Source organism: Equus asinus, chromosome 5 (assembly GCF_041296235.1).
Source record: "Equus asinus isolate D_3611 breed Donkey chromosome 5, EquAss-T2T_v2, whole genome shotgun sequence".
NCBI lineage: Eukaryota > Metazoa > Chordata > Mammalia > Perissodactyla > Equidae > Equus > Equus asinus.
In genome coordinates this window covers 69,567,132-69,579,948 of record NC_091794.1, presented here as the reverse complement: position 1 = coordinate 69,579,948, position 12,817 = coordinate 69,567,132, and the positions used below count along the sequence as shown (strand labels likewise).

Here is a 12,817-nt window from a genome sequence, read left to right as displayed (position 1 = left end):
TTATCCAGACAAAAACTTGTTTTAAAAACACAGTTAAATAAGTTTTAAGAGTCAGTAAGTATTATATTTTTCATATAAATATTATAAATACATATATAGATACATATAAATTTACATATAAATATTACAGTAAATATTGTAATTTACATATAGAAAAACTTGTTAAAAATCTAATTTGAAAAACTCTTGAGTTTCAACAGCCTCATGCTGCTTTAGCACGGCTACTAAACGTGCAGTAGCCACCAGTTTTAATGCAGACTTCCACTGCTCTCCATGAGTAACTATACCTACCAGTATCAGAACTCCTGCAAGTAATTTTAACCCACGAATTAAGACTTTTACGAAGAAACACTCATAAAACCATATCACATAGACCCTACAATGACCTAAATTTGGTCTAAATTTTTTCCATATATAAAACTCCTTTAGATTATAAATCTGCTGTATTAGGAAAAGATAATAGAAAAAAAATTTACCTTTTGTACAAAAGTGTTGAAGAGAAAAAAGTACTGAGCACAGTTTTTACAATTTTCTGGGACATCTTTATCCAACAGAGCAAGCAGTACCTCCAGTAACTGATGAAGGCTTTTTAACTGGTCAGAGGAAAGATGAAATTACATAAAGAAAAAGAACATAAGATGGACATTTGTCACAGGATTAACCTGAAGTAAATCACCGTAAGAACAAAAGGAAAGTGTGACTGATACAATCCAGTCTCAGATTCAGATGGATGTACGCTTTGGAGAGCAAAAACAGAATTACCAGTTTTACCTTCAGGGGAAGACTGTACTGCAGAAATAATTAAAAGGAAAGCCTAGCTTTGATTCCTAGCTTTCAGACTCAAGGGCACGATTCTACCGCCTGATGGGCGCATGTTCTCCAGAGCCAATTTCCTTGTGTCTCTTAAAAAAAGGCAGGGGGTTTTGGGGAAACATAGTTCTGAGTCCCTCCCTCCACTATGCTACTTCTTCACATAACCACAGATGCAAAGAATAAAAAACACAGACACAGGCAGAGGGGCTAAATCAAGCCAATGGAGCGAATGGAGAGCAACGCCTGACAGAATGACAACGGTAATGTCGACTCAACTGAGAACTTACTTGAAAGCCCGCTGACGCCTCATGGAAAGCTTTGAGAAACATTTCATCTGTTTAGAACCATTTTGGTTATCCCATTGCTTCTTCTTTCCCTCCCACCCCAACTATGTTTGGACAAGTCCTTGAAAAATTCATCTGTGATCTGAGAATTAAGACCAGGCTCACTACTGCTATTAGTTCACTCCTCTGAAGATGGTGTTCGTGGACTTCTGAAAAACTCCCACCCATCCTGTCACACCCATCACACACACAGTGACATCTGCCGTTTATGTAGCCCTTCACTTTCAAACTACTTCACAATATAAAGTGGGTGGCAAGAGGCACCATTTCTACCAGGGGGAACACAGACATAAAACACACGAGCTGGATGTCCAATAGGATTTACTGAGGCAAACGGCGTCCACGCTTAGGCCCTCCACCACGCCCTTCCCTTTCTACCATCTGCGGTCCCGCCTTTAGAGGCTGGTGGGGTGAGACGCTGCGGCCTGACCCCATCTGCAGGGAGACTGCACTAATTCTGCCTTTATCCTTTGTTTGGGCTGGTACCTGGGAGGAAGCGGGAGAGTGAGAAGGTCCTTACGTTAAATGTCTTCAAAAATTTCAGAGCAGTGGTATCCAAACTGCCCGAAGCAGAAACCAGTGACCTATTTTATATATTCTGGGGGAGGTTTTGTTTGAAAAATGGTTCTGCTATTTAAACCGACTGAAAACCACCACCTATGTAAACCTTAACTTCCCCGTGATTCCTGGAATTGAGAGACAGTCTTCTTCCGGGTCCTTCCTAAACGGCATATTTGACCTCCTTCTTCATTCTGGACTGAGCGAAGCTCCTGAGCTTGTCTGGGCTAACGGTGCACCCCTGGGGCAGGTGATGTGGAGGGAACTAAGTGCTCGAGTGCGAGGCCCCGTTTCTGGATTAATATCTTCCTTACAGGACTTGCTCAAGGTTGAACAGCAAAGCCCACATCTGACTTTGAAGCAGCAATTCCTAGAATTTGCATTTAGTTCATTGAGACACACTGTTTCCAGCCAACGTTTATGAGGAGCCAATTAATTTTTAAAATAACATTTTTCAAAGTTTTCCATGTAGTGTCAGCTGTTTTAAACAGCAAACTCGGAAAGTAACTGCTGTTTTTGCTAAGACTTAATAACAGATTAAATAATCAGACTTACGGTGTATGTCATTTATTTCCCTAAGACTTACAATTCGGGGGGGACTGAGGATGGTAATAAATACCACGGTTTGTTTTAGCATGTGTGGAACTGTGAATCAGAAAATACGCTGCAGAAAATATGGTTACAAAGAAGAAGTTCAGAAGAAGAGGAACAAAGATTAGGGAATAATGGAGACCAATGAAGGAACTATTTTGGCCATTGCCCCTGGATGGATGGTATTACTTGGTTTGGCTACCAATCAAAGGTTTAGACCACGGAAATAGCTCATGAGGAATGCGACAGAGCCAGGGGTGCTCCAAAGGTCTGCTGATCTAGAGTAAGTCTCTAGACTGGGCTAGTCTGGGTGCAGAGGGATGTGACACAAACTCTCGAGAGAAGACGTTGAAGCGGGGGTGTTCTAGAGAGAAAATCCTGAACAGACCAATGCAGACCTCAACTCCTGGCCTGCCCTGACTTCTGGGATACAAGGGGAGGACAGAATGCCTGCTACCTGGCGTTGGTCAGAAGGTCAGCTCACAGAAGACACGTGATGTGGCAAAGTCACTCCAGTCCCAGGCTTTCTCATCATGTGCAATTTAAAAAATTCGGTAAAAACAGAATGTACAAATAAAATTTTAAAAAGGGGACCGACCTTATCCTGATAAAACAAGGCACTGTCTAGGGTTTTCTCCAGAATGGTGGCCACGGCAACTCGTACTTCCCTCACATTGCACTCCAACAAGAAAATCCTACAACAGAGAGAAACGTGGTGTGAAAAAGCAAGACAGACTTCTAAAATGCAACCTTCCCCACATGGGTGCCACCGAAGCGCTAAGAAGCAAGGTTCCTTGGAGATGCGGTTCGAGTCTCCTGAGAGCTCTGGCACACACCCACGAGCCAGCGTGAGGGAAGGAAGCCAAACAGGAAAACAAGACCCCTGAATGCTGAAAAGCAGATTTTTTTCTGCTGCTTCTTCCTCTCTTCCCCAAGATGAATATCTGTACAAGGGCAAACTTGGACTTAAAGTGATACGAGAGCAAAGAACCTGAAATGTTATAAAGTCTACTCACTCAGGAGGAGTTCTCCCTGGCACCCTTCAATTTCTCAGAATAAGATACTAGTTCAAGTTCTCAGTCAAGACAGCACCTCCTAATCGCCCTGTGCACCTGGATTTCCGTCCTTTTACTTTTCTTCCTCCACCCCCTCCCCTTACTTATTTCTCAGCCCTCCTAGAATCTGCTGAGGCAGAGGAGGACCTGCTCCCTCCTTCCTTCTTCTGTGGGGATGATGACAACGACAGCAGGTGAAGGCTACCAGGCATTTCCGCTGTATGTGGCACTTCTCGAGTTATGTCAGGTACAACACTACACGCTGCCGTGCAGGACCGACTCCAGCCCCTTTCGGCAGGGGTGGGGGGCAGCCTCAGATGCGGCGGAGGGCACGGTCAGGCAGGGGCTCCCGCTCTCTGGCGCCGGTGGCCATGCAGCAACCAGGTAATCGCGCACTTCCCCCCACTCAGCTGTTCTTTCTCTGCTTTCTACACTCGCTTGGACATGACAGCCCACATTACAATTAGCAAAGTGAAAATCCATCTATCGTTTCTAACATTTCTTCACAGAAAATTCTTATTCTTTCGTGTGAAAGATTTAACCACAGCAGTCCCTCCTCATCTGCAGTTTCGCTGTTCATAGGTTCAGTTACCTGTGGTCAAGGTCTGAAAATATTAAGTGGAAAATTCCAGAAATAAACAATTCCTAAGTTTTAAATTATGTGCCATTCTAAGTAGCCTGCTGAAACCTCGAGCCGCCCCTTTGTCTGGCAGATCCACCCGGTATACCCTACCGGCCCGTTAGTCACTTAGTAGGCGTCTGGATTATCAGATCGACTGTCGAGGTATTGCAGGGCTTGTGTTCAAGCCACCCTTATTTTACTTAGTAATGGCCCCAAAGTGCAAGAGTAGTGACGGTGGCAATTCGGATATGCCAAAGAGAAGCTGTAAAGTGGTTCCTTTAAATGAAAAGGCAAAAGTTCTTGACTTAGAAAAAAAATCATGCACTGAGGTTGCTAAGATCTACAGTAACTTTTATTAGAGTATACTGTTATAATTGCTCTATTTTATTATTAGTTATTGTTGTTAATCTCTTACTGTGCCTAATTTATAAATTAAACTTTATCATAGGAATGGATATATAGGAAAAACGTAGTATATATAGGGTTTGGTACTATCCATGGTTTCAGGCACCCACTGGGGGTCCTGGAGCGCATCCCCTGCAGCTAAGGGGGGACACTACTGTACGACATAATTTTGATGACCCAAGTCACGACTGTCCTGAGGCACTCTTTTCAGGTCTCAGCAGCAACAGCTGCTCTCGCCTCTGCTTGGGTGGAGCATCTCCATTTCCCTCCTCCTCTCTCAAGAGGATGCTGACAACCCTGCCCTCTTTCTCCCAAAAGGAAGATGAGAGTGGAGCTTTCTGAGGTCACTGCATTTCTGTTCATTCTGTGTAACTGTTAATGCTACTAGTGACCTAATTCGAATTAGATAAGACCCTGTTCAAAATCCTCTAAGATTCTAAGTGGCAACTGGAAGAAAGTTTAAAAGCTAACAAGTAATCTTATAATATTTAGCTCTAGAGGCTTGATCAGATTCAGGCACAATTCTTTCAGAAAGAATATCTTTGGGGGTGCTTCGCATTTCCAATCACAGATATCAGGAAGCACCATGAGAATGCAAATGAGACCAGAATATGGGGAGTCCTATAGGGCAAATGACCAGTCTCCCTGCAAAATCAATGGCATGACAAAAAAGGAGCTGATGAGGAAAAGGAATGAGTACAGATTAAAAGAGTCTTATGAGACACACAAATCAAACGCTCCATGTAGAGCTCATCTGCACCCTGAGCTGTACAAACTCAATGAATAACACTTTGGAGCCATCAGGAGAAACCTGAACACGGCCTAGGTGTAGGAGGATACAAAGGGATTATTGTCATTTTTGTTTAGTGTGATAATGGTAAAGCACTTGTATCTTTTTTCTTAAAAAATCTTTACCTGTTAGAGATCCATGCTGAAACATTTATAGTGAAATTATATGCCGTCTGAAATCTGGGTAAATAAGATTGGCAAAGCGTCGACCATCTGAGCTGGCGAACGGGTGCGTCACTCTGTCTATTTTGGTGTATGTTTAACATTTTCCACAACAAAAAACTTTTAAAAGATGTAAAGTACCCTTCATGTTAGTAGTTTTAACTTCTTTAGGTCAAGTTTTACTTTGTTTAGATGATTTGCAAGCAGTATGTACTACTAATTTCATTTTTTACAATTATAATTACATTTAAAAAGGACTCTCCTGAGGGGCTGAACTGAGAGAGAGCACTCTCTTCACACTCAGTTACTAAAATACTGGGACAATAGATATTTATTTTTTAGTTGTAACAATGATAACCTAAGTTATCTTGAAAGTTCTAAATAAGTAACTAGAGAGAGAAGAATATTAATTCTTCAAAAATATGAAATCATAGCATTTGATAGTTATGAATAATTGGGCTATATAAAGAAAGAGACAAAATATATTAAACACTACCAGAAAAATTGAGACTAGGGAATTCATTGGGATTCTTGACCATCAGGAATTCTAAGAAACCAAAACATACTACACAAAAGGAAGCTACTGAGTTTCTCTGGAGATATTTAAAAGCAAACCTACTTGGCTATAAGGGAAGGAACTAAATATCTGCCATGTTCCTTCCAAACGGGTGATGATTCTATGACATTCTACTGCCTAACACAAAACTCACGAGTCCTTCTATCGGGAAGACATTTTGGAATTAAACTAGAAAAACGGGGGAAAGGTGATCTCTAACGCAAACCTAAAGGGATGGCAGATAACCGCAAAGAAACATCTACTGTTCTCTCTTTATGAACCATATGCATGTATACATGCACATATGCAGGCACAAATATCTGAGTGCTTACTACCTGCCAGGCGCTTTGTGTACAGCAGGGAACCAAAGAGAAGCAGCTTCTGCCCTCAAGAAGCCTAAGCTGAGGGGGAGACAGTGAAACAGAGCAGACTGACAGCAGAGCTGCTGCAGACGGCTGAGCAGAGGGAACAGCCTCTCGGACGTCGGAGGGCTGAGAAGGCGCTTCCGCAGAGTGTTCCAGAGGGAAGGAGTAACAGGTGCAAGGGTCTTTAGGCAGGAAAAAGCTTAGCGTGTTCAAGGAATCAACAAGCTAGTGAATGACAAGGCAAGGAGGAAAGTGAAAGAAGGCAGGCCTGGAAGGACAGACAAGGCCATCTTCAAGTAAGGCCTTGTGGGTTCCAGTAACCCACGAGTGAGATGGGAATCCACTGAAGAATTTTAAGCAGAGAAGTAACATGATCTAATTTGTTTTAAAAAGAAAACTTTGCTGCTGTATGAAGCAGACTGGAGGAAGGAGAAGAGGAGACATCAAGTAGGCAAAAAGAAATGAATGCCTGAAGCTGGTTCCTAGAGAGGAAGGGGATGTGGGATCATAAGTTTCAATTATATCTCTAACTTGCCACCAGACTGTGATCTCCTGCGGGAAGGGACTTGCATTTGTGAATTTCCTGTTGTCTGTTTAAACTGGGGATACCAGAGGACAAACGTATGCTGACAGAAATGACCCAGAAGAAAATTCTGGAAGGTAAAGATGCAGGAATGAGAGTTGATAATTAAAAGGCAACTTCCTTGAGAAGGTTTGCTCATGTTGAGATTCATTTTGAGAGGAGAGAGGATACTTCCTCCATAATAACAGGAGAAAAAGAGAAGACTCTGGTAGGTGTGTGCCACCTATGATGGGGATGGGGGACTGCTCATCTGTTACCCCAACTTTCTCAGGGAGGAGGAGGCAAGCTCATCGGCTAGAAGTAGGGCGAGCCAGCAGGGCACATTTGAGGGGTAAGAAGGTACAGGCGAGGCAGAGAGAAGGAAGAGCCTGCTGGGGACAAAGGAGATCAACTCTGAGAGATCCAGGTGCTCCCTGGTGCCCCACATGCGCTGAACTCCCTGAGGATAAGAGAAACTGACTTGACGAGGATGATGGGGAGTAAGGTGTGAACATTCACTGTGACTGGAACATCTTGAATTTTCACTGAAAAAGCAAATTATTTTTATTACAGGTACACAGGTAAATACACTATTGCAGGTAACATATTATTAGGTTTTTGAAAAACTGTATTTTAGCCAGAATCCAAACACTGTTAGACAATACTGTGGATTGTGCAGTAACCTAGGATTGTTGACCTCTTTGCCTTGCCACCGGACTGTGAGTCCCTGATGGAAGGAACCTGTGTTTCAGAAGCCCTGGAGCCACAGCAGAGCTTCAGGACGTGCTCGCCTGTGAGCACCGGGCTCTCCTCGCAATCACTCAACACTCGTCTGAGTCTAGTTCAATGGAGATGATTTTGGGAAGAATGATTTTGGAGTGACGAATAATTTCCTCACTGATTCATCAGTGAAGACAGTTTAAAATTGATTCCAATCACAAAAATAATTTCAAGTTGAAATAAAAAGAGTTACAAGAAACTTCAGCATTAAATCACTGGAAGAGACACAAATGTCTTTCAAATTAAAAGACTGTGACACTTACTTTATCAATTCTCGTCCTTCAGAACTAATAAAATATTCAACTAGCCACTGACAAGCATCAAAACTTTTTGAAAGCAATGCTTCAATAGTGGCAATCCATTCTTCAGTGTCAACCCTTTAAAAAAGCAAAGACAGCGACGTTAGAAAGCCCCAGCAAATAGCCCCATGGAGTGTCATTCCGCATCTTGAGGGGGTGGAGAACTAGTGAAATACTCCGTGACTGCTGACTAACACAGCTCCACGCACCCCAGGAGCCAGGGCTGCGCACGCTTCGGTACTTGCGGTGTGACTCGCTACCCCACGCCCAAAAACGTGCGAAGAAGCTTAAGTCTTGCGCTTTAACTTTTATCTTCTGCATCTTCCTCAAACAGCTTCAACTGGGAAAAAACACCTGACCTGTAGCACTTTGCTTAGTTTAATTAATTTACATCACAAAATGCCAACTTTCAGAATAGGTTACTACCATCAACATTTTTATACTTTATTGCTACAACCATTAATATCCTACTTTATGAAATAAAAATATTTGGGCAGGAAAAAAGGTGTAACAACTATACTACACATGACCTCACACCGCCCCCCTCCAGTCCCTCATACCCGAAAATACTAAGTATAAACAAAACAGAAATGCTGTGCAATGTGCAGCAGCTTGAGCAAATTTCACAAATAAAAGTACAAATAAATGTCCTCAGTCAATTCTATGCCAGACATTAAAAGGGAACACATTATTTCTTCTTTTTTAATCATATAAAAAGACAGATACCGCTTACTATCTTTGATTATTATGAATAAAATGAAGTTGCCATTATATCTGTTTTCTTCTCAAGAGTTTCTTGACTGCAAAAATCCTTCCAAAAGCCTCTCCACACTTGGAGAAGCTCACTGTGCTAGCAAGAGAAAGAAGACTGAGAGTGTCAATGGTCTTCTAACTGTAACGGGTCTCCACACCGAGTCTCTCTTCGCTCCACATATATCCTACAAACCAACGCACAGTTGCTCCTCATCCTTCACTCACTCATCACAGAACAACTATTTACCCAGAACGTGTAATGCATCAGGCACCTTACCACGCACTGAAGATGAAAACCAGTGACGAATAACACGCCAAGTCCAGAGCTCCCACTGCACTCGCTGCCCCGTTCAATCCTCTCCGTGATTGCCCACTGAAAAAGCCCAAACCCCCTCCCCCTCTCTCTCCACGAGCGCACTCACACCCAACACTCGGTAGCACCTCAAGCAGTCCCTCAATGCACGAGTAAAACACTAGTCAGTCATTTTCAGTTCCGTTTAGTAAGGCAAATCTTGCCCGTTACTCAGGTTCTTCCCCCAGGGACCTAGAAAGATCCCTGTTTCTCTATTTTTGGCTTTCAAAATCCACTGAGAACATCAGTGTTTTTAAGAGCTACCCAATCCCCGTATCTGGATAGGATTTTGCCCAATTTCCAAAGATGTACAGCATTGATGCTTTGCACCACAGTTATTTCCTTTTTTATTTTACCTATCTTTCCTACTGGATTAGAAATTCCTTAAGATAGGAACCAGGTCTTACATCTTGAGTACATCAGGTAGTTGCCCTCATATACTTAAAATGACGTTTTGAAAAGCTGAACTTATAAATTCAACTTTAACTGAATTCATCAGTGCCTCCTGTCTTAACTATCAAAACATACAACTGCTTACCTGAGTTTTTTCTTTGTCCGTAGGTAAGTCTGAAAAAGGAACTGGATGGCAAGCTGCAAGCTCACCTTTGCCATGCAAGGATAGTACGGATGCTTTAATTTAGTCTAAGACGGAGGGAGAAAAAAGAGGACATTTTTCACAGAAGTTTTATAGACTATTACACATTGCTATGAACTGAATGATGACACATATAATAAAGTTAAATGATAAGAAAAATCTACTCAGTTAATTACAGAAAATTTCCATTTAAATTTTTAAAAAGGTTAAGGAAAGATGTTGTCTTCATTTCTTTTATGAAGCCCTCTCAGAACAGAGCTTTTAGATCACGGGATGTTAAGTAACCTATCAAGGTACTAAGAAAGCCTTCCCCTTATTGGCAAATTATAATCACGGTACTCAAGAAAAAGACGGCCTGGGAAGTTAACCTTGAGTCTGGTGACATCTGCCTACAAAGCGGGATCAGTGACCCTCTACCAAGCCCAGCACACACCGACACCACCTCATGGCCACTCAGCGTGAGGGTCACTCTTAGATTCTTTAGAAACTTAAACAAGAGCACTTAAAAAAGCCAGCATTTTGAAAGCCACAGGCACTCATAACCTGCATGACACACTCTGAGCACTGCCCGGGTGCAGCGTCGCTCAGCGAGCGACACCACTGTGGTGACTGCTTTGCTTCTGATCTGAACACGGACCACCGAGTGCGCGGTGGGCTGCTGCTGCGCCCTGGGGAAGACATTCACCAGGGCCTCTGATCCCCTGAGAGGCAGTCCACCAGCACTTACAGCATTCAGTGACGCCAAAGACAAAACAAAACTGAAATAGTCACTACTGTACACATCTCGATTCTTCATAAACTTGAGGTTTTCATCTCTCACCATCTACAAAAGAATATTAGAAATTATTTTTAAGAAATAAGGTAAAATATTCATTATGTGGAAGACATTTTCACTGATACATTAGGTAAAGAGGGTTCTATATGAGGTAGAAAGGGCTCATAAAAACCCTTCTCTTGGGGCCAGCCCCATGGCCGAGTGGTCAAGCTTGCAGGCTCTGCTGTGGTGGCCCAGGGTTTCGCTGGTTCAAATCCTTGGCGCGGACATGGCACCACTCATCAGGCCACGCTGAGGTAGCGTCGCACATGCCACAACTACTAGGACCCACAACTAAAATATACAACTATGTAGTGGGGAGCTTTGGGGAGAAAAAGGCAGGGAAAAAAAAAAAGATTGGCAATAGTTGTTAGTTCAGGTACCAATCTCAAAAAAAGAAAAAACCCCTTCTCTCAAGCTTTGAACTTTTTAAAAAGGAGAGGAACATCTTCCTTTCAAATAGAAGTTGTGAAAAGCCATATTATTATTCATTAAACCAAACCCTTTCGGGAAATTTAGGAAAACCATCATGTGAAGGAGAAGTGAATGCTAATCCGTTATTTTGGGAAGGAAGGGCCGAGCAGAGCTCTTCCAAGTACAACCACCTCCACGCTTCCCTGCGGCAGACGGCTTAGTTCTCTCTCTTAATGACACTCTGCATTTTTCCTAAATTCTCTGGTTCTGGCTACTTAGCTCTTGCTTACTTAGTGCATAAAGTCTGGACTGGGTAGTCGGACAGTTCTGAATTTAAATCCTGGCTCTGTGACATTGGCAGGTTATTTCTCCTTTGTTTGAGCCTCAGTTTTCCCATCTGAAAAATGGCAATAAAACCTGCTACTCCACGAGAGTGTCTGAAGAACTAGGGACTTGTTTACAGCAGGCAGCACAGAGCAGGTACTCAGTGAGTGACAGTGCTCACTGTCGTATCAGTTTTACCCAACAGCCATGAGCCTGATTTCTCTCCAGGTCCAGTAAGTTAATCTCAGTGTGTTTCTTTTCGGCCCACTCCCTCCCCTGTTTATCTGTGGCATCGCATAGTCACACAGCAAGTCAGGGATGGCGCTGGCCAATCTTGAGTCTGCAGCCACCTCTGTGGCCTGGCATGAAACAGCTGTGAGACAAGGTGGTCAGAAGACGTGGCCCCAGCGGTACAACGAGGTAAGAAGGCCGGCAGGAGTCTTTGTGGACCTAGCAGATGGATTCTGACACTCACCTGGATTTTCTCCCTTAGAATTTTTTATACAGTTCTTACCTGGTATATTCGAACAGGCATTTTCTCTACAAATAGTCCTTTCTTCTCCCCTTTTTTAACCAGCTTGGTTAGAATAGAGAGCCGGTCATTGTTAGGTCTAAGGGGCCGAGGAGATGACTGAGGTGAAATTTCTGGTGAAGACGGCGCTGACCTGAGACATGGAATCAGAAAACTGTCTGTCTAGTATTAAGTGGCTAATATTGTGTTAGTGGTTACTATGACCTGACAAATTTACATAAACACAGCACCAGATTTTAAAACAAATTGCATACTTTCCTGATCCAACATAAAATGCAAATTCACAGACAACAGAACCTCAAAAAACTTTCTGACAGTGCTGGCACAGTGCTATACTTTGGATGTAAAGTGTATTTAACAAATGCTGAGATTTTTAAAAATCTCAATTTTAGAATGAAATAATTTATATGCAAGCTTCCAAATACAAAATAACATCTTGCCAAGGAAATAACAACCAGGTAGCAATAAGAAGAAAGAAAAGGGGTTGAGGGATTTACTTCTCTTCTTAGAATTTCTCCCTAGCTTAGCTGGTTACGTCTACATCTCAAACAGTGTACTCTGAATCAGTATCACCCACTGAAATCACACAGCAAATTACACAGAAGAGAGACTCACAGAGAGAGGTCCTCGGCCTCCTGCCGTACGACGCTGACCCGGCTTTTCTTTGGTAGGACGGGGGAGTTCTGATCAGACACCCTTTGGTAGAAGAGCATATAGGCATTCCAGTATCTTCGGCGTACATCAGTATACGGGTTTGCTTTAACAAGACATTATGGAAGAAGTCATTGTAAATAAAAAAATTTTTCTTGTCCTGACAATCTAAAACAAAGAACCCATAAAGCCAGCAAGGAAGTCCTTACTAACGGTGTTAACTGTGCAGTGTGCATACATGTGTGTCTTTAGAGAACTGCTGAGTCACTTGGAAGGTGGTACAGAAGGGCAAGGAGTAAGGGGTTGTGTGGCAATGGAGCAGGGCAAGAAGGTGACTGTTCCTAGGCAAGTCTAAATTTAATCAAAACGCAAATCACCTTTAAAAAATAAGTTCTGCGGCACAGGATGGGATTATAATTGGCCTCACTTAACTACTTCTGCATAAAACAGCCAAATCTAGGTAAATTTTGGCAACAGTACT

At 42.6% G+C, this 12,817-nt stretch overlaps 1 protein-coding gene across 4 annotated transcripts in view; it reads right to left on the bottom strand.

Annotated features, from left to right (window-relative positions):
* Positions 1 to 12,817, bottom strand: part of USP24 (ubiquitin specific peptidase 24) — a 139,237-nt gene that overhangs the window by 18,332 nt on the left and 108,088 nt on the right. For all 4 annotated transcript variants that reach the window (XM_070509829.1, XM_044770871.2, XM_044770873.2 and 1 more), the window contains exons 51-57: positions 12,301 to 12,442; positions 11,668 to 11,818; positions 10,329 to 10,424; positions 9,545 to 9,648; positions 7,866 to 7,979; positions 2,905 to 3,001; positions 477 to 593 (exon numbers count right to left, since the gene is read on the bottom strand). In XM_070509829.1, coding sequence (XP_070365930.1) covers positions 477 to 593; positions 2,905 to 3,001; positions 7,866 to 7,979; positions 9,545 to 9,648; positions 10,329 to 10,424; positions 11,668 to 11,818; positions 12,301 to 12,442 — 821 coding nt within the window. The remainder of the gene's footprint in view (positions 1 to 476; positions 594 to 2,904; positions 3,002 to 7,865; positions 7,980 to 9,544; positions 9,649 to 10,328; positions 10,425 to 11,667; positions 11,819 to 12,300; positions 12,443 to 12,817) is intronic.